We start from the raw sequence: 21,693 nt of genomic DNA, 5'->3' as shown, positions 1-21,693 counted from the left end.
CAATGGAGATGAGTTCAACATCTCCACAGACTGGGAATAGCCCAAAAGACACCCACAGAGATAACGACCAGCAACAAAACATCAACGCCCAGCAGCAAACAGCAACCAACAGCTACCCCAGACACTGCCCCCGGCACAGCTGGAGACACCTGGTCTGGAAAAGGCTGAGAAGGAAATCCAGGAGTGTGGACCGAATTCACAGCAGAGGGGAAGAAATCCGGGTCCAACAGGAAACCAAATACTAAAAACCTACACAACATGGAAGCAATGAACATTAAATCAGGGGATTTAGATTGGTTCAGACTACATAAAGTTTAGGAAAAATCCAGTAAAACACACATGCCATGGAATGATTTTCTCTGCACAGCCAGGGTATTTGTGAAAGAAATTATTTCTGTTGCACATCCTGGCCAGAACCAAGCAATGCCTTGACTCTCTAACACTAAAGAGATTCTTGGAGAGTTTTTGCTTTCCCTGCAGCTTCAGTGACACAATTACAACATGAGAAAAATTTTTCATAAAACTCACACTTTATATTTTCAGGTGGGTTTGGGACAGAATTGTGAGAATCAGTTTTTGGTCTGGGTTCTTCCATGTTCGCCTTTATGCTGCATGTGAAAAATGCATCTATTTTATGATTGGCTTTTCGCAAATATTAAAATGAATATTATATGTGTTGTTTTAGAAAGTAATGCTGTATTAGTTTTCTTAAGTACTGTGTTAAATATAGTTTTAGATTATAAAAATTGTTTAAATAGAAACGATGCTATGCAGGATACTTTTTTAAAAAGAAAGGACTCACAGCGAGATAGCAGCCACAGGACACCTAAATCTTTCAGAGAAGAATTTATTGCCCTCTTATCAGAAGAAACCAACTTCTTCCCACCTCGAAGGCGCTGTTAGGATTTGGAGGAAGAAATGAAGATTTGGAGGATGACCAGACAGAATCCTGTATTTGAATGGAATTTATGCATCAGGTATGAAGTGTATGAATATGCAACAGGCTATTGTTTTTAAGGGTTAATCCTTTGTTAACGGGTGTCCTTTTGAGGCTCGTGCTGGGCGGTACCGGGACATCCCCGGGACATCCGTAACACTTTGTATTTATTGTCTCATATTGTCCTAATTCAGTTTGTCCAAATTATTATTACTCTAATTGTATTACTATTTTTATAACCATTTTATTACTATTAAATTTTAAAAAAAATTAAAAACAAGTGATTGGCGTTTTTAACACTGCATTTTGCAAAATTGAAGAGCATTACCATAATACTTTTAACTCGTAAATAGTTGATACTTTTTGCAAAAAAAACAGATTCTGTGGGGGGCCACACGTGACTCACGAGGTGGCTGCCCTGGAAGAGAAGCTTCATTCCAGGCAGCCTGCAGAGGAGCTTTAGAAATGCAAATGAACACTGCTGGGCAAAGCCTGGACAATGGACCTGGGTCTCTTGCCTGGGGCAGGAATTGGGCTGATTCCCTCTGCCCCTCACCCCAAGCTCTGCCCGCTTGCACTGATGGAATTTGCACAGCTCAAGGCAGAGCCCAGGGTGAGGATATCTGACCCTGCAGCAGAAACGGGTGAAGCTGCAAAGGGAAACAGCAAATGGAGAATGTTGGCAAAACTTCACTATAAATAAATGGGGGGGAATCATCCCTCTGCCCACTCCAACATCTGCTGTCACTGTCTCTGTTATATACAGGGTATATTAGGGCACTGGGGACTTTTTGCTACCAAAAATTCAGGGAAATCAGTTGGGAATCCAAGTATTTGAGGATTTAATTAGAGAAAAGCAGTCAATTGATGCAGCCCTAGCTGGAGAGAGCGGACAAAAATGGGGAAAGGCCACCAGAACAAATCCTACAACACCATGGACCGGCCCCTGGGAACCCAAACTAATTCATATCAGGAGCCACAGAACCCATTTCTCATTTCAATGGCATCATTAGATTACAAGCTGCCCTGGGAATAACCAACCAGACAGCTCCAGCTCCTGACCTTCCTGCTGAGCAATCCACTGAAATGAGGAAAACAACATTTCACCATGGGATGGGATCAGATCATCTGTTAGCAGAAAAAAGAGGAGTTTGTGGAAAACTAAATGACTCAAACTGCTGTTGGCATTTAGATGACAAAGGAAAAGTGGTGAAAAAAAAAAACAACGGAAACAAAAGAGCAGCTCATTTATTGGCCCAAACGTGAAAAGGATGGGAATGGGACACGGTTTTGTGGCTCCCTGGCAGTCCATGGGTTAAACGAATGCTGTTTCTGCTCTGATGTGCTACAGCAACTCTCACCTTTTTACCGTGCTCCACACCTTGAGAGTGCAGCTCATTCAGCAGCTGAGCGAGGGGCCAGGGGCTTGTAGATAAGGAAGTAACGGGCGAAACCACCAGCTTCAATAATTGTTACTAATTAACATGGACTGCTGCTCACAGAAAGTCCCGCTAAATTCCTGAACTTCCAGAAGAGCAAAGACTTAAGAGAGCCGTGAATATCGGCTGTTCTACAAAAGTGGAGATGCACATTAACAAGGACATGCAGTTGGCAGATGTGGAAGTCTGAACCTTCCAAGTACCTCAGCCAGTGGGCAAAGGGAGAGGGAGATGGGGCCGGGAAAATGAGGATAAAAAGGAGGCTGCGAACTACAACAATGGCAGCGAGCGCACGGCAAATGCCCCACGGCCTCTCCCTCTGCTCAGCAATAAAGTCACTTGTACAGGACTCCTCTGTCTCCTCTGGGCACAGAAACCTCCGGCCACGTCAATTTCCCCGCACAGCCCCGGGCACAGGGCAGCCGCCTCTGTCCAAGCCACAGGAACCGGGCCGAGCCAGCGCTGCTCCGGCAGCGGCTCCTGCCGAGGCAGCGGCCGCAAGGAGACCGCGGGCAGCCGCTCCCGCAGCGCCCTCACGCCAGCGGCAACACGCGCCGGACACGGCACAACGAACCCGCCTGAGCCCCCTGCCGCCCCCGAGGCCCGCAGCGAGCCCCGAGCCCCCGCACAACCCAGCGCGGCTCCCACCTGCGCTGCGGCCGCCTCCCAGCTCCGCCGCCGCCTCACCGCGCTCCGGCCGCTGCCGCCGCTCCCGGGCCCGCACACACGCTCCGCCAATGGCGCCGCTGCCGAGCCACGGCCGCCCTCAGGCCGCCACCGGGGCCCTGCCCCGCCCAGATCCCACCAATCAGCGCGCCAGAACCACGACTGACGGCACCGTCGCCCAATCGCAGCCGGGGGCGGGCTCTGCACATGGCACAGCCTCGCCCCGCGCTTTCAGGGCCCCTCGGGCTGCGTGAGGGCAGAGCCGGAGGTGAGGAACAGCCCTGGAACGGGCCCGGGCCCGAGGGGATTGAGCTGAAAACACAAACTAACTGCTCCGCACCTCCCGACAGGGCTTTCCCGGCACTGCGGCTCCGGTGGCCCGGGCTCAGCGGGAAGCCCTGGAGCCTCACTTCTCCTACCCCTAATTAGGAGCAGCAGTGCATCGCTTTGATTTCCCCCAAAAAGGGAAAACTGCCCCAAATCCCTGTGGATGAGTGGGGGAGGGGAGAGATTTCTGACAGAAAACCCCAAAACCTCAGAGGAGGATAATGAGAAGTAAGTGAAGAGCCTTAAATCCAGCCTTCCCCCACGCCTCCCTCCTTCCAGCTGCACCTCCTACCCCGGCAGTGCCGGAGACAGGGAATGGGGCCGTGCTCACTTCATGCCCCGGGGCTTCTCCCTCTGCTCGGGGACAGGAGTCGTTCCCCTGCTGCGCCCTGGGCTCTCTCCCACCGGAGACTTCTCCAGGAACTTCTCCAAGCTGAGTCCATCCCACGGGGCACAGCCCCCCTCCAAGTGCTGCAGCGTGGGTCACTGTGCCCCGGGGTCAGTCCTGCCAGGACAGGCTGCTCCAGCGGGGCCCCTCTGGCCACGGGGGCACAGCCTCCTCTGAGGCATCCCCGTGCTCCAGCGTGGCTGCTCCGGGGGCTGCAGGGGGATCTCTGCATCCCCATGGATCTGCAGGGGGATCTCTGCATTCCCATTGATCTGCCGGGGGATCTCTGCATCCCCGTAGATCTCTGCATCTGGCACCACCGTTTCTGGAGGCACCAGGAACAGGCTGAGCTCTGCCTGAAGCTCTTCTCACATTCCCCACACCCTTCTTCCCAGCAGAGGGAGGCTTTTACCTCCTCACAGCTCTTCAGGCTGGGTTTGCAGCCCCTCCTCGTGTGGTATCTCTGGGGCTTCTCCTCCCCATTGGATTCCTGAGCCGTGGAGCCGTTCCAAATGGCCTCTTCCACGAGGTTCTGTGGCAGGGATTTGTTCTCCCTGGTCTCTGTCCGCAGCTCAGTGCTTGGGGGAGGAAGGACAAGGAGAGGAAGAGACAGGGAGAAGGGAAAAGGAAAAGGCAGGAGGAGAGGAAGGAACAAGAAGGAACAAGTGAGGAAGGAGATGGGAAAGGAACGTGGATGGATGTAGGACAGAATGAGGAGAAGAAGGAGGGTGGACAAGGAGAAGATGGGATTTGCCTCCATGCCAGAGGGAAGGGGAAGGAGATCCCCCCCAGTCCATCCCTGGCAGGATGGTGTTGGCAGTGAGGCTGTCCTGCAGCGATGCTGGGCTGGGAGATGGAGCAGCAGGGAGGGGAAAGGGGCAGTGATTCCTCCTGCCCTGCCTGGCTGTCCCAGTCTGGAGCGTCCTGGCGCTGCCGAGGCCCTTGGAGCGTCCGGCACTCAGGAGCCCGGAGCTCACGGCTGCTTTATAAAGCTGACAAAGTCGGCAGGATGGGTCTGGGTATGATCTCAGCAAACTGGGTGTATTGGTACAGGAACAGGGGACAGAGCTGAACAGGGCCCAGGGACAAAGACAGGGAGCAAGCTGAGGGCACAGGGGGTTTTTATATGGGGTAGTGAGGGTGGAGCTGAGGGTCAGGGTCCAATGGATATGGGGGAAAATGTGCAAAGGAGGGGTTAAGGGTCGGGACAGCTAATAGGGAAACAGGGGCAGAGGAATGCAGTAAACTGGGGCCAATGGGGGGACAGAGAGGGAGAACATCCTAGGGACTAACCAGAGATGGGTAATAGGGGGTGAACTAGGGTAATTAGGGCAACGGGCCAATGGGGTAACATAACTTTCCAGAAATCAGCATGTGCCTGCAAAGATCTGTGGGAGAAGCAAGCTTCTCACCATAACCTTGAAATCTATTCTTCTTATTGGGGACCAGTCCTTCATGGGTGGGAGATTGAGACTTCCATGGGCCTCCACACCAGTGCATCTTCCTTTTCCTCGCGGCCTCCTTCTCCTCCGTCCAGACAAATTTTGGGATTGACAAATCCTGGCTTTGGGGGAAGAACAAGGGGTGAGCACCTTGGGTTTTGTGAGAAATGAGCCCCACTCTTTAGAATTTCTGAAAGTTTAATAAGGAATAATAAGGGACAAATCAGTAACAGCGCTGGGTGTTGGCAATGGCCAGAGGCACACCGGTTACCCACAGCAACTCTTCTTGTCTAGTTTCTCCATTGTATTGTTCAAATACATATTCATAATGATTGTACATATTCAAACATTTCTTTGAACTCGTTTACATGTTCCAGGAATTCTTTAGGTTGGTTTGACCCCCAACTCGCCTCTTTAGAGCATGTGCAGGAATCGTGGATTGCTGTTTTGAGGGTTGTGTGTCACTGCCTCACAAGGGCCCCTGTTCTGTGGTTTCAGCAGGTGACAGTTATTGACAGTGGAAGGGTCAGTGGCAGGGGCCTCATCACATCCCTTCCTTAAATGTTATCTGACCATGCAGACGCTTTTAGCTATTTCCACAAGTACTTTAAAAGAACATTAGCTCTTTCACAAATATCTCTGAGTTATTATTGTCAGTTAGTTACAAAAATAAAAGCATTAGTTATTATTTCACAACTACAGCTACTTCTGCAAAAGTTAACATTTTAATGCACAACACATGGCATCCACGTGAATATTTTGCAAAAGCCAAAACTATAATGTATGTTTTTCACACAGTCCACAAACTGAAATATCATCCATAAATGATGTTCTGAGGATATGAGCTACACAGGGGCCAGGCATTGGCCACAAAAAGCTGACAAATTATACTATAGCAAAAGCAGTGAAAAGTGATTACAAACTGTACTCTATCAAAATTGTTGTGATTAAGAATATTTTGCAGAAGTCAATACATAATAGCAAAAGCCAACACTACCGAGTTATTTATAACAAACCCAGGGCAGGTTTTTCCCTTGCATGGAGCACCTGGGCCTTCCCCGGGCCCCTTCTGCCCTCCTGCAGAGCCGGTGGCATTTTCCAGCACACACAGTTTGTAACCAAGAGCCGGGTGCAGCCGAGAAGGCTCCAAGCGCCTCCTTCCAGGCTGACTCTGCAGGTGCCGAGGCTGCTCTGGGCTCTGCCAGGGCTCTGCTGGGGCTCAGCTCTGGGCCAGGCTGGGCCCGCTCTCCCCTCACATTGCTCCGGGCAGCTGAGTCACGGCGGGAGAGGGAAGGGACACGTCAGTGGAGTTGGGGTTTGAGAGAGTTTGTATTCGAAAAACTGCCATAACAAACAGGCAGTGCTAACTACCATAACTAACTAGCAGTGCTAACTACCATAACTAACTAGCAGTGCTAACTCCCATAACTAACTAGTTGTCCTAACCACTGTAACTGAAAGCTGTCCTTTGATGAGGGAGGGGTCGATGCCCGTGGATCCCGCCGTGCCCCGGTGCGGGAAGAGCTCCGTGCCCCGCTCCAGGTCCAGCCCCCGTTGGAGGATCCACGCTGGATAATCCCGGGTGACCCCCAGGGTCAGAGCCCCCGCGTTGGGAACACACCTGGCTGGGGGCTCCACATCTTCCTGGCTCCCCGCGTGGACACCTGGGTGAAGGCCGGAGGATCTCCGCTGCTTCTCTGGTTTCTGCTCCTCTCCTCATCTCCCCATCCTCTTCCTCCCGCCTCTCCTCCCCCGGTTCAATGGCTCCTCCAGCTCCTCCTCGTTCCTCATCCCGCCTCCTTCCCCTCTTCTCTCTCACGTCCCCCGCCCCTTCCACCTCCCCCTCCTCCCGCTCCCCCCCGGGCCCAGTCCCCACCCTTTGTCCCCCTCCCTTTGCCCAAATCCGTCCCATCACCGCCCCCCCCAAATCCCTCCCCATCGCCCCCCAATAAACGGCCCCGGGGCCAACTGGGAAGCTTTATTGGGAGCACTGGGAGCAGGCACTGGGCGGGGGCAGAGCGCCAGCGGGGCTGGGGGGACACGGGACCCCCCCCAAAATCAGCGGAGCGGGGACGGAGCGGGGGGTCCCGGCCGGGCCCGAGCCCACGGGGAGGGGCTGCGGCCGCCGGCGGCTCAGGAGCTCTGTGGGCAGAGAAAAGGGGGTGACACCGGGCTGGGGGCCCCGGCGGGAGCGCGCACGCTCCGCCACGGCCGGGACGCCACCCCCGGCACCCGCCCTGACCTTCTTGCGCACGTAGAAGCCGAGCCCCAGCGCCAGGAAGACGAAGCCCAAGACGAAGCCCCCGATGCCCGTCAGCATCTTGCTGCGGGCAGCGTCCGGCGGCATCTCTGGGGGGTCCGCAGGGCTCAGCACTCCCAAAACCCCTCAGGGACACCCCCAGCCCCTCCCAGCGCCCTCCCTGTGGCCCCCAGCCCAGCCAGGACCCCCTGAAACCTCCCCCCGATCCCTTTTTGTCCTGGCCAGGAGCCACCAAAGCCCCTCCCGTCCCTCTCAGCATCCCACAGCCCCCTCCTGATGGCGGCGAGGGAAGACAAGCAATCAATCAATATGATTGGTAAAGCAAGCTTCGGTTTATCTTGATTACAACGGTACTTTTATATTGTTTTCCAGTAATTATGCATACTTGTTGTTAGTTTATTGGTTTAATTGCTCATACCTGTTGTGAGTTTCTTGGTTTAAAGCAAGAGATTACATTTATGTATTCCTACTTTGTGGTTATGCATACTTTATGGTTTCTATTCTCGTTGCTGTCCTTGCCCGTTCGACCTTGTCAGCAGGCAGGACACAGCATCTTCCTATCATGGCGTGCGGCCTGGTTATGCTAAGTGCGGCCCACTTATGCCAAGCTGCTAAGTTATCATGTATGCTCAGTTATCATGGGGCTTGCTTGTACAACATTTCCACGGATCCATGGCCTGTCTCAATCTCTCTGCAAGTCCTCTCAAGTCCCTGGGCCTTACCCGGGTCGGCAGAGAGTGGGGGGGGTGGCCCCACCACGGCCGACTGCGGGGAGACACTCTCTGTGCCCCGAGGGTGCTGAGGGCACTCAGGCTGGTTGCCTTTGCTGCAGCAGAGACGACCGAGACGTGGGTGGAAGAGAAAAGGGGCCGTCTCCCAGCAGGGGATATTCCAAGGTTTTTATTAAGGAGTCCCGAAGGATCTCCTATACCTCAGGGGCCTCCTGCCGAGAGCCCCGGGGGGATGTCCGGAGCTCACATTTAAAGGGGGGAGGAAACTAACATAGATAAAATCCTACTAACCAATAGGACCCCCTGAAACCTCCCTCCGATCCCTTTTGGTCCTGGCCAGGAGCCCCCAAAGCCCCTCCCATCCCTCTGAGGATCCCACAGCCCCCTCCCAGTTGCCCCCAGCGCCCCAGGAGCCCCAAAGCCTCTCGCAGTCCCTTGGCAGCCCCAGCAGGACTCAGCCAGAGCCCTTCCAGTCTGTGCCCAGCACAACCGAGCTCATGGCGAGCCCCGCTTTGCCATGGCCGATCTCCTTCCAGCCCCTCCGGGCTCACTGCGATCCCTCCCAGTCACACCCAGCGCCCCCAAACTCCCTCCCAGTCACACCCAGCGCCCCCAAACTCCCTCCCAGTCACACCCAGAACCCCCAAAGTCCCTCCCAGTCACACCCAGAACCCCCAAACTCCCTCCCAGTGCCCACCAGGAGCCCCCAACCTCATCCCACCCTCCCCAGCATCCCCCAAACCCCTTCGCAGCCCTTGCCCAGCCCCCAGGGCCTCTCCCAGTCCCAGCCCGGCTCTCTCCAGCTCCCTCCCAGTGGCTCCCAGCACAGCCCAGTGGCTCTGCCAGCGCCCCCAGGGGCTCCCCCGTACCCCAGTGCCGGCTCAGGGGCTGCTCCAGGCTGACGTGCTCCACCTGGCAGCTGTAGGTGAGCCCGCGCCGGGGCGGCGTTTCCAGCAGCACCAGCAGCTGGTAGGTCCAGTCCCCGTTGGGGACCACGTCGGTGGCCACCACGTGCTCCGAGAGCTCCTGCTGGCCCTGGAACCACCTCACCTGGATGGCAGCAGGGTAGAAATCCATCACGGAGCAGAGCAGGCGGCCGGGGCCGGGCTGGGAGCTCGAGGGGGGCACCAGCGAGATGGACACGCTGGGGGGCACTGGGAGAGAGAGAGAGAGAGAGAGCGGGGACACACTGGGATCAGCTGGGGGGCACTGGGAGAGAGAGGGGAGGGCTGGGCTGGGCTGGAGAGGGACTGGGAGGGAATGGGAATGGACTGGGAATGGACGGGGAGGGTCTGGGAATGGATTAGGAGGGACTGGGAATCGACTAGGAATACACTGGGAGGGAATTGAGTGGCACTGAGAGAGGTTAGAAGGGATAGAGGGGCACTGGGAGTGAGGGTGGTGGTCTGGAAGTGAACTGAGACTGAAGTGGGAATAGACTGGTAATCGACTTGGAGAGGCTGGGTGGAACTGGGAAGGCCTGGGAGGGACTCGGAGTAACTGGAAATGGACTGGGAAATGGACTGAGAGGGACTGGGAATGGATTGGGATGGACTGGGAGGGAGTGAGAATGGACTGGGAGGGATTTTATATAACTGTGAGGGAGTGGGATAGACTGGGAATGGACTGAGAGGGACTTGGGTGGAACTGAGAGAGGTGTGAGGGGATGTGGGGCACTGGGAGAGAGGGTGGAGATCTGAGAGTGAACTGGGAATGAACTGGGAACATACTGGGAATTGACTGGGAGAAGCTGGGTGGTACTGGGAAGGAGTGGAAGGGACTGACAGGAACTGGAATGGACTGGGAGGGACTGGGATTGATGGGGTTTGCACAGAGAGATGGGAGGAAATGGGGGGAACTGGGAGAGAGGTGGAGGTCAGAGAGTGAAGTGGGAATGAACTGGGAAAAGAGTGGAAATGGACTGGGAGGGACTGGGGAGGAATTGGAGATGGCCTTGGAGGGACTGGGATGGCACTGGGAGGGATTTTGGTGGTACTGGGAGGAACTGGGAATGAAATGCGCGGCAGTGGGAGGCCGAGTCCAGCGCAGGGCACTCCGCGCTGCGGGTCTGCCTGGCAACAGATGAGTCATAAAGGAGACGTGATCTGATTGGGTATTTCCGTCAGCTTTACGCGTCGCTGAAATGGACGCGCGGGGGGGCACTGGGAAGGACTGGGATGGACTGGGAGGGACAAGAGGCCCCGGGGATGGGCCCAAGGAGGGCTGAGGGCTCTGGGGCGATTCCGCATGGATATTTTGAGGGGCTCCCGGTCATTGGCAGGGCAGGGCTCGAGCGGGCACGCTCTGCTCCGCGCTCACCTCGGCGCTCTGTGAGGAACGGGGTAAAATTCTTGTACCAGCACCGGCAGAACCAATCCACCGCAGTCCGTCTGTCCTCCATGAATACCGCGTTGCTGTTCCAGCGCTTGGCCAACTTCTCCCCATAGGGGGTGAACCCCACAAAATGCCCCACGTCGCTGTCGAACATTATGAACTGCTCCCGGTTGTAGATGGCCCTCTGGACGTACCTCACCTTCTCCGTGCCGTTAATGAAGTAACACTCGGACTTTGTCATCCTCTGGAACACCCCTGAGTGTCCATGACACCGGTCAGGGGTTGCCCACCCACCACCCTCCCTCAGCACCCCCGGAGCTCCGGGGCCCACCCCGGATCCCCACTCCGCACCCCCTGTGCCCCACGGCCGCCACGGGACCCTCCTGCCCGCGCTGCCGCTTCCTCTTTGCCGCCCTTCCCCCGTTTCCCCTTTCATATCCTCTCCCCTCCCACCTCCGGCCACTCCCAAATCATTTTTGGGGTCCTATTTCCCCATTTTCCCACAAATTCCCCAATCCCCGGCCCCCTCCCGCTCAGTTTTGGGGTCCCCCCCTCTCCTTTTCCCCCTCTCTCACTCCTCCCTCCCCTCCCCCCATCCCTCAGCCCCTCCCGCTCTCCCTCTGGGGGGTCCCCATCTCCTCCCCCTCCATTCCGGGCTCCCCCCTTCGCCCCCTTTTCCCCCTTCTCCCCCCCTATCCCAGCGCCTCCCGCCCCCCGCTCACCCGAGAGCTCCACGCCCGCAGCCGGGGGGGCTCCCAGCACCACCAGTGCCACCAGTAGGGCCCCAGCTGCCGCCCCTCGCCCCATGGCCGGGGCCGGGCAGGGAGCAGCAGCCCCAAAGCAGCCGCGCTGCGCTGGCAGCACCAGTCCGGAGCAGGGCGGGCTCGGCAGCGCCGCGCGCTCTCATTGGCTGCCGCCACTTTTGGGCAGCGATCGGCCACGGGCTCTGCCCGGCAACCGATGACGCAATACAACGCCCCGAGATCTCATTGGCTGCACCGCCTCCTGCCTGCGCTGCCATTGGCTGAGGCCTTTCCGGGACGCTGCAGCCCCGGGCTGGGGGTTTTTTGGGGAGGAGGAACCTTGGGGCGCTGGGTAGGTGGGAGCTCAGGTGAGCCCAGCAATGCGTGCCCAGGGGCGCGGGATCTCAGCGGTGCCCGTGGCGAGCGGTGACGCTGGCCCGATGCCAGGCACCCCCAGAGCCGCTCTGTCCCTGCCCCCGCAGCCGCACAGGGACAGAAAATGGAACCGAGGGTTCCTGGCTGGGGACAAGGACCGGGAGAGATCCCTCAGCAAATCCCGCACGGGCACAACAGACCCGGCCTGGGCACACGGAGGGAATTTATTACCAACCAAATCACAGCAGCACAAGGAGAAGGGAAAGAAAGCTCTCCAACGCCTTCCCCCCATCCCAACACGGATCAGCCAGAACAGGGATCACCAGGGCTCTGCCCAACGGGGGTCACTGGGGATCATCCAGCGCGGATCCTCCCATGGGCGATGGAGCTGCAGCAGCGCACGAAGCTCTTCCCACACTCGGGACACTCACAGGGCCTCTCCCTGCTGTGGAAGTGCTGGTGAGTGACGATCTCTGAATCCCACCTGAAGCTCCTCTGACATTCCAAGCACTCCTAGGGCCATTCCCCAGTGTGGATCTTGTGGTGCTTGCTCAGGTCAGAGGTCCCACTGAAGCTCTTCCCACATTCCCCACACTCCCAGGGCCTCTCCCCAGTGTGGATGTTCAGGTGTTCCATCAGGGTGGAGCTGTAGCTGAAACCCTTCCCACATTCCAAGCACTTGTGGGGCTTCTCCCTGCCATGAGGCTTCTCCACCAGCTCTGAGCTCGGGCTGGATCTCCGGCCGCCTTCCTGGCACAGGGGGGCTCTTTCCTCCTCACACCTCCCTGGGCTGGGTTTGCAGCCCCTCCTCATGAGGGATCTCTGGGGCTTTTCCTCCTCCTCCGTCCGGCCACAGCTTGGGAATGACAAATCATGGTTTGGGGACACCAAGGTGGGAGTGCCTTGGAGTAGAGGCTCCTCCTGTCCAGGTCCATCTCTAGAACTCAGCAGGAGTCTTGTGTCCATGAAAATCTCCACACATCAACATTCAGCCAGAAAAAACTCGCCCTGGTGTTCTCTATTGCTGATCTCTCCACTTTTGGGGTTCCAAAGGTGTCACAGACATCTTTCATGAAAAATCCTCTCTTAGGATTTTTCCTTGTGAGAAGCTGCAGTTTCAGCAACCAAAAGTAAACAATGGTTATCTGCTGCTGTGAAATGCAACAGGTAGACCCGTGATTGGTCTCCTGTGGGTGTTTGGATTTACTGACCACTCATGGCAGAGCTGGCTCTTGCTCTCTGAGACACAGATCTTTGTTCTTCATTCTTTTCTATTCTTAGCTTAGCTAGCTTCTGAAGAAACCTCTTCTATTTCATTTTAGTATAGTCTTAATGTAACGTATATCATAAAATAATAAATCAAGCCTTCTGATCATAGAGTCAAAATTCTTATCTCTTCTTCATCCTGAAAACCCTTGTGACCACGGTCACAGCTCTCCACGCTGCCCGGCCCGCACAGCCCAGCTCGGTGCCGGCCCTGGAGCAGAGCAGCTTCCAGCAAGCAAGAGGCAAACGCATCTTGCCAAGAGTTAAAACACACCAGAGAGGGAAGATGGCATTAATGTGTGCATAAAGGCCTTTGAATTCACAGCTCTCTGAGAGAGATTTGGAGCTCTCGGCTGGACAGAGATGATCCTGCTCTGTGCTGGGCTCAAAGGCAGGGAACACGCCCTGCCGCTGCTGCTTGGCGGGGTCTCCGCAGGCCCAGGCAGATGCCAAAGCTGCTCTCACAGTCTTCTCCCTTGCCACGCCCCTCCGCCAAGTGCCAGGGGCCTCAAGGACGGAAAGGAGCGCAGGGAGCCAAAGGGAGACGGCTCACTACCTCACTGGGGGCTCCTGGGGAAGCACTTTGCTTGAGAAGCAAGCCTCTCTCTTCCAAAGGCATTTCTCCAAATGCCTGCATTTCCCAGGGAACACCAACACACTCTTAAGGTTTTGGAAAAATCCAAACTCTTTATTAAGGGAAAGCAAAGCAAAGGGGTGAGCTGGGAGACAAAAAAAGCGGATGGGCAGGGTCTGAGAGCTGGAGGGAGGGAGCTGCCAACAGGGAGAGAGATGGCAGGAGCTCCTGGAGCTTGCCACAGGCTCAGCTCTGAGCAGCTAGAGCTGTGCCTGGAGCTGCAGCTGGTGCATCCTGCTCTGCAGCTGCTCCCATCTGCAACGGGAGCTGGAGATGGCCGACGGATGCCGGTACATCTGATCCAGCAGACACAAGAAGTCCTGCAGATCTTCTTTGGAAGGTCAGCTGAATGAGTACGCTGATGCAGGATGGGCTGTCATCTTCTCTCAGGGCTTGAAGAGCTGGAAGAGAGAGGAAGAGAGCCACGGTCAGAGGCCAGATGGAGGGAATCCAAGGAAAGCCTCCTGCCAGGGCCATCCCAGCCGGCTCTTGCCAGGGCTTCGGCCGGAAGGTGTTGGTCACGGATCGCCCACGTTTCGCTGGCAGCTCTGCGGGCTGTGCCCCCGCTGCCCCTCGCCCGCACAGGGAGCAGAGCCCTCCGCAGCCCGGGCACGGATTGTAGCTCCGGGGCCGGCATGTGCAGCTGCCCCCGGCGATGCTCGCTGCCCCGCGGCTGCCCTGACTCACCCTCGCTGATGACCTGGAGCTCCTCCTTCTGCCCCGTGACGAGCACTCCGGCCAGCCCTGGCAAGACAGAGCCCGTGTCGGCCCCGGGCGGCACAGCTGCCCGGCACGGGCGCTGCCAGCCCTGCGGCCGCACGCCCTCCTGCCCGGGCAGGGCTCCTGCCGGCCCCTGCCGCGCGCTGCCGCCCGAGGGCTCGGCTGGCTGCGGGAGGGCGGCGTCAGCGCCGAGGGCGGGCGGGGCTGCAGCGGCCCGGGCGCGTCTCCCGCTGTAGCCGGGGCAGCAGCCGGGCCGGGGGCAGGGAGGGGCGCCGGGCTCGGGGCTCACCGATGATCCCGACGGCCGCCTGGCGCACGGGCCTCTGTGGGCTCCGGCAGGGCCCAGCGCAGGTGCTCGGCCGCTCGGCTCTCGTCCTGCGGCAGCTGCGGGCAGCACCGACAGGGAAGGCTCGGTGCGGCCTCTGCCCCTCGGCCGGGCGCTCCCTGCGCCCAGCAGCGGCCGAGCCGGCCCGCAAGGCCCGGGGCAGGGAGCGGCGTGGGGGGCGCAGGCCGGCGGGCCCGGCTGGCGGCGCCGGGCGGGGGCAGAGCTGCCGGCCCCCCGCACCGAGCACCGGGGGCAGGGCGGCTTCTCCAGCCTGCGGCTGGGGCTCCCGGGCTGTCCTTACCAGGCGCTCAGCGAACTGCATCCGCTGCCCCTTCATCAGCAGCTGCTCGAGGCCACTCCTCAGGAAGCGTGCCGCACGAAGCAGGGCTTCGCCAGAGGCCTGGAGAGCAGCAGAGAGCCGCAGGTGGCACCCGAGCCCAGGGCACGGGACCCGTGACCCTGTGCCAAGGCCAGGTGAGGCTGGAGCCCGCCAGGCGCCAGGGCGGCCCAGCCCCCTGCCAGGGATGTGGCCGCATCACACAAAACCTCACCTTGGCCACATGCAGGTTCTCATCGTGCCAGTGCAAGAAGAGAGGGAGCAGGCTCTGGCTCACGATTGTCATGGGAGGATTTTCCCCCTCTTCCTCTACCAGCTCCATCACCTTGCAGAAGAGCTGAATGGAGAGCAGCCGCAGTGGCTGTTGTCCTGGAAGGGTAGGAAAAGTCCCAAGCACCAACTACTGCAGGCCCATTGGGCCAAAAGCCCAAATCTCTACACACAGAGCACAAAGGTTGCAGGCAGCGTCCAGTGCCCTTGGCTGGGGGCACCGAGCCTTACGTTCTCAAAGTGTTGCAGGAGGGGCTCAGCCAGCTTCAGGGCGGTGACGCTGGGTGGCTTGAGGTCTTTGTCCTGGAGCATATCCCTGAGCGCACACAGGGTCATCCAGACCATCTCTGCATCTGGATCAGCCAGCTGCTGCACCAGGTGTTGATACAGGCCGCGTATTCCTCCGGCCTGTGTGCAAGACGGGGCTGTGCTGTGAAGCCGTGCCTGGCCGCAGCACCAACAGCCGCTTGGGCCACTGGGGCAGCTGAAGCGGGAGGCAGGAGAGCTGGGAGCAGCTGCCTCTGCTGCCAAAGGCCAGCCAAGCCCAGAGGTCTGCATTGCCCAGCCACACGATGCTGCCAGCGCGGCTTCAGCCACCGCCCCCTTCTCACCAGCGAGGGCTCCTTGCTGAGCACCACGAGGCCCCGGAGCGCAGGGGCGCAGCCCGTCCCTGCACTGGCTGGGCAGGTGCCTGGATACCACCGCCAGGGCACTGGGACCGTGTTTGCTCAAGTCCAGGCACTCGAGGAGCTGAAAGGCACAGGAGGGCAGTGCCAGGGGAGCCGGCCGGCAGGAGCCCGGAGCCGCACGGGGCCGGGCCCAGGCAGCAGCAGCAGCGGGGGCGGGCGGCGTCCCAGGCGGCTGCAGCTACGAGAGGCCCGAGAGCTGGGAGGCAGCTGAGCCAGGCAGCGCTGGCCATCAGGCTCACCTCCACCAAGAAGGCCAGGGCAGGCAGATGCCAGCTTGGCCGCTTCCCGATGAGCAGGCTGAGCAGGTGCGAGGCCATGAAGGGACACAAGGGCGTCGAGCCATGGCGCATTTCCCTGGCAGGGGAAAAAGGCACCAAGGCCCTGAGCTGGTGGGCAAACCTCTCCCAGGAGTGACTCCCAGAGTTCTGGTATTTCCCCAGCACTCTGCAAGGGCACATGGGCCCCTTGGGAGGCGGCTGCTCCTGGGCATCCTCCTCTCCCAACCTCTTCCAGTGTGCTCGAGCCTCCCTCGGTGACAAGGCCCTCTCGCTTCCAACCCCAGGGACTGTGTGGGGCACTCCGGGCACAGGGCACAAATGCTGGCGGTGGTGGTGGGGAGTAGGGGATCTCACCTTGCCAGCAGACCTGCTGCATAGTGCTGCGTGTCGGCACAGAGTAGCTTCTCCCAGAGCTGCTTGTGCTCCAGAGCCACCAGCTTGTTGTCAAAGGCCAGTCTGGAGAGCAGAGCCTTCATGGTCTGCGCTGCAAACCTGCATGCCGAGCAAAGGCCAGGTCACGCTGGGAGCGCTGGCCCTGGCCACGAGGGCGTGGGAAGGACAGGGCAACTGGCACCTGTTGGGCTCGCTGGGAAGGCCGTGTTCCTCCCGGCACGCTCCCCAGAAGCTCCGCGCCTCATCGTCCTCTGGCATGCGCTCTGTGGTGGTGACGATTTGCAGGAGCAGAGCCACCAACAGTTGGGGCGAATGGAGGAGAAGGGCATAGTGCCACTCAGACATGGGGGCGATCCTCCACAGCACCAGACTTGCCTGCAAGAGACAAAGCACACTGAGGCAGCACTCCGTGTCAGGGTGTCCTTGAGGCAGGGCCCGAGGGGAGACGCAGGGGGATCAGCCAGCCTGCTGCCCCTAGGCCAGCTTTCAGCCCAGGCAGGGAGCTGCAGGCTGGGGGAGAGCATGGAGAACTGCTGGAGAGGCAAACTGGAGGGCCAGCAAAGGCCAGCTCCAGAAACTCACAGCCAGGGCAAAGATGGCCTCGTTGTCCCCGCTGCAGAAGACGCTGCCGAAAGGGGGCTGCTCCTCCATGGCAGAGAGCAGCGCTGGAAGCACCTCCTCGGCGGCCACTTCCGAGGTGCCGATGGCTCTCCACATCAGCGCGGCGGCTCTGTGGGAGCAGAGCTGTGCGTCAGCACCGCGCCCCGTGCGGCTGCGTGGCGCCGAGTGACAGAGCCCCGGTGCCCTGAGGGGCAGGGAGGGAGCGTGGCAGAGGCGCAGGAAACAGAGGGGCCCGAGGCTCCCGCAGCTCTCCGCCTGTCTGGCAGAGCCCGCCGGACAGGCTGTACAGGGCCAGGGGCCCCACGGGCCGGTGAGCACTGGATCTCAAGGCACTTGTGCCCCGTACCTGTCACACGTTGGGGCGCAGTACAGCAGGCTCATCACCACGAGATCAGGGTGTTCTTCAGTCAGGGCCAGAATTTCCATTTGCAGCCCGGCGTCCACGGTGACACAGGACGCCAGGCTCTGAAGAATGCCCCTCACCATGGCTAGCACCTGGAGGAGGCGGCATGGGGAAGACTTGGAGTGCTGTCCAAGGGAGCAACTTCCCCAGCTTGCCCAAAGAAGTGCTTGCCTTCCCACCCCACTGTGATGGCCTCAAAGGCTGAGGGGAGCCAGCGGACGGAGCTTGAGGGGCCATGTGATCCTAGGAGGACTTCAGCCCTGGTCCCAGGCTGCTTACCTGCTGCAGAGAAGCAGCACCCTGCTGGAAAAACTCCACTGTCGGGTCGGCGGAAGAATTGCAGCACACAATATGCTTGAACAACAAATCTCAACGTTTATTGATAGCTCACACATATTTATATTGGTGTTAATGAAGCTTATACATATTGCAAAGCTGAGCTCATTATTGCTTAAAACACACATGAATCAACCACACCTACTTCTATGCTCTAATGATTATTTTCTTTCTATGTTTACATTCCTGTGGCTATTCTACCTAGGCTATCTTCATTTTTCTGGCAAAAGATTTTCTCCCCCATCTTCATGTTGCAGCAAGGTCACCATGACCCTTGTCAGTGATTGGACACTGACTACTTAATCCCCAGCTTGTTTCCCCAAACCTTATCCAACGGTATCATATCAAAGTGGCCTTTCTCAGCTAGCGAATTATCCACAAAGCTCTCCACATTTCCCCCGTTTTTCTGTTGAACAAGCATGGTCTGATTGAATGTGGTAGATATCATCATTTGCACCATATTCTGTAAGCATATACAAAAACACAGTAAAATTAATACTAACAACAAAGCTACAATGACTACTACAATGCCAGCTTTAACAATAGAGCGTAACCATGATCCTAAGCTTAAAGATTTGAGCCATCCATCAATACCAAGGCCTGATTCTACCTGTAAGTTCCCAGTTAACCTCCGTAACTCAGAGAGCTGTGAGTGAACAGACTGTGCATGATCAGAAAGATTCATGCAACACATGCCCTCAAATTCATCACAGCCATGGCCTTGTGCAAGTAAGAGAAAATCAATTGCAGCTCTATTTTGAAGTGTCGCATGGCGAATAGAATCAACATCAAGCAAAAGACTAGAAATTGCCAAAGAAGTTGCATTTGTTTGTTTAGCAAGCCAACATCCTAACTTGTTTAAAATAGCATGAGCACTTGCTGCTGATACCCCTGGAGCTAAGAAAGATGCTGCAACTATGGCTGCTGGGGACCAAAACTTTACATCATCCCGGCAGTCTGCTGCAAATGCATGAGCCATTCGTTTGCTTCTACGATGGCGGCGGCTCATGTTCAGTATCATGGACATGTTGGGTGTAAGTAGAGACAGCAGTCCAAGTGTACATGGTCCCCCGTGCAGCATTGATGGGATACCAGCCCAAGCACGGTCCCCACATATCAGGAAGTATCCTGCTGGCAATTGAATAGGGTCATTTGATGAGACTGACACTCTCTTTGTTGTATAATTGCACCAGGCCGATGCATTACGGTAGACAGCCATGCTGGAGGTTACAACATTAGAATGGTTCTTGGTTGACAGCAGGCTTCTATGGTTAAAGTGAATGCATGCATCTGCCATCACTGACCCTAACAACTCCAATTCTTGGGGTTCCTGTGGTGCTATAGGAAAGTGAGAAACCCATTGATCCCAATTATCCACACTCGTCCTAGCATTGCTGACCTTACAAGTTGGTACATGTGAAGGGCACGGCCAGGGATCTGCCGGCAATCCAACCAAACAGGTTGTGAATGGATTGCCAGGAGAAGATAATGACAGGCAAATAGCCTCCTGTTTAGTTAAGTTTGCCAGGGTGACCCATATGTTAGTCTTGGGTTGAAGTGGGGCCCATGCTTGATGGTCTGCACTGTCCACAAAAAGAGCAAAAATTAATAAAATAATAGCATAAGGTCTCCACATCACCCTGATCTTTCCAGGCATTACTTTGAACCATCCAGATATTTCAGAAACAAACATGCTTGTCACAAACCTTTAAGAATATCTCTTTTTTCCCAGATTTAGCTTCTTTAGGTCCTTCAAACAATCCCTCCACACTTGGTTGGGATCCTGATCTTCTGAAATAGGACCTATCACACTTGACTGTGACAGGGGAACACCCCTACCACACTTAGATTGTAAAACGTGTGACTTAGATTGCCCTAAAGCACGTTTAATTAAATGCTGAATTTCCCACCTAAACCATGCAAGGATTTTCTGTTCTGGTGATTCGTACAACTGTAACCCTTGGCGGCCAGGTAGCCCTGTAAATGATTTAAGTTCTCTCTGCCAGGAGTCTAATTGCCAATAGAAACCACAGCTCCTACACCACAATTCAGGGAATTGGGATTGATGTACCCACTTAGTTTCCTGACAACCTCCGCAAAACAGCAGTATCCATGCAGCACAATGTCTATCTTGACAGCTAATACAAGCTAAATTCTTAGGCCCTTCAAATTCAAAATCAGAAAGCACTAAATGCAAGCTTAATATGTTATCAACAGATTTGCACCGATCAACTGCTCGATCGATGGCAAAACTACACTGTCCTTTCAGTTTAAGAAGTATCGGTCGAAGGATGATCAACAGCCTCGTCTCCACTCGCTGACGATCCTCTTCGCTCAGTTGATCGAGGTGTTCCATCAAACACAGCTGCTCGGGTCCATTTAGCAGGTACCCACAGAGATCCTGTAGGGGTAGAAACACAAAGATATCCATAGCCCCAGTATAACACCTTAGCAGGACCTTGCCATTGTCCTGTCTTAGGATCTCTGTATCTTACCCATACATCTTGCTTCACACCATCCTTTTCCTGTAATAATGACGAACCACAGCAGGAACTTTATTTTCCCCGAAAACACACAAGTGGTTCAAAACAAATAAACATTTCAGCAATCTTTCTTGTGGCTCTCTGATATCTGTGTATTTACTCAGATATGTTTTCAAGGTACTATTTGCTCTCTCTACAATCGCTTGCCCTGTAGGAGAATTAGGGATGCCTGCCACGTGTTCTATCCCCCCCATTTGCATGAATTGCTTTATTCTTTTGCTACAGTAAGCAGGCCCATTATCTGTTTTGATGCGCTGTGGCACTCCCATTACTGCAAAACAACTACTGAGATGTCTCTCCACCTGCCCTGCTTTCTCACCAGTCTGCGCTGTGGCCCATATAAAATGATTATAAGTGTCTATGGTAACATGCACATACTTCAACCTCCCAAACTCAGCAACATCTGTGACATCCATTTGCCAGGTCTCATTTGTGCTCAGCCCTCTTGGGTTAACTCCCAGACCTAGTCCACAGCCTCCATTATGATGACTACATATAGGACAGGCTTTGACTATTGCCCGTGCTTCCTCCATAGATATCTGAAATTCTCTATGGAGGCCTTTTGCATTTTGGTGGAACATGGAGTGTGCCTCTCTGGCTATGGTTTGCTTGGGAATTGGAGTTGTGTGGTAGGCCAGGGACAGGCGCTCGGAAGATTTCGGGCTGTAACGGAAAGTTACAGGAATCCTTCTACCCCCCTCCCCATAGATAAGGATCACCCTTGGAATGTAGCCAGACATGTAGCCCCCCTAACCTATGCATGCCAGTAACTTTCCACTCCACACTAACCCTAGAAAGTATAGCCAAACCCCTGTCTGATGTAGAGAGACCCCTTAGTCCATAAATACCCTTAAGACCCCTCAATAAACGCCTTTAACCGTCCACCATGTTGGTGTCAGCGTCCGTTATTGGCCACAAGGGATCCCACGAAGGAGATCGAAGTGCTGGACCCTGAAACCAGGTCGCCGTGGCCTTCACAAGAAGGCAACAGAGTTGCTTGTGTGATTGAGACTAATTTATCTGCCTGCATGTTACCCTCTGCCAGACCAATATCCCATTTGTGACTTCTGATATGGATAACACAAAAAGAATGCTTTCTTAGCTTAATTGCTCTCTGCAACTGTATGAACAGCTCATGCAACCTCCTGTTTTGAACCTCTTTTATAGAGGCATCCTCTATTCGTTCACACACTCCTGCAACATACAAAGAATCTGTCACAATGTTGAGAGGCCCAA

General features: G+C 56.1%; 2 protein-coding genes and 1 pseudogene across 3 annotated transcripts in view; 1 reads left to right on the top strand and 2 right to left on the bottom strand.

Moving 5' to 3' along the window:
* The window catches only part of LOC139604931 (zinc finger protein 774-like), a 239,435-nt pseudogene that overhangs the window by 101,813 nt on the left and 115,929 nt on the right, over nucleotides 1-21,693 (bottom strand).
* LOC139604908 (zinc finger protein 271-like) overlaps nucleotides 1-21,693 on the top strand; it is a 130,745-nt gene that overhangs the window by 61,027 nt on the left and 48,025 nt on the right. The window lies entirely within an intron of this gene.
* On the bottom strand, nucleotides 7,163-11,405 carry LOC139604978 (class II histocompatibility antigen, B-L beta chain-like). Its single transcript, XM_071456324.1, has 4 exons — nucleotides 11,247-11,405; nucleotides 10,510-10,779; nucleotides 9,060-9,344; nucleotides 7,163-7,548 (listed from the first exon to the last, which is right to left on the bottom strand). The coding sequence occupies exons 1-4, from the start codon at nucleotides 11,329-11,331 to the stop codon at nucleotides 7,178-7,180; spliced, it is 1,011 nt and encodes a 336-aa protein (XP_071312425.1). The 5' UTR covers nucleotides 11,332-11,405; the 3' UTR covers nucleotides 7,163-7,177.

Source organism: Agelaius tricolor, unplaced genomic scaffold, assembly GCF_023055355.1.
Source record: "Agelaius tricolor isolate 1412-34295 unplaced genomic scaffold, bAgeTri1.0.p SCAF_57, whole genome shotgun sequence".
NCBI classification, from domain to species: Eukaryota; Metazoa; Chordata; class Aves; order Passeriformes; family Icteridae; genus Agelaius; species Agelaius tricolor.
Note: the sequence above shows the minus strand (reverse complement) of the source record. Positions and strands in the feature narration are given on the sequence as shown.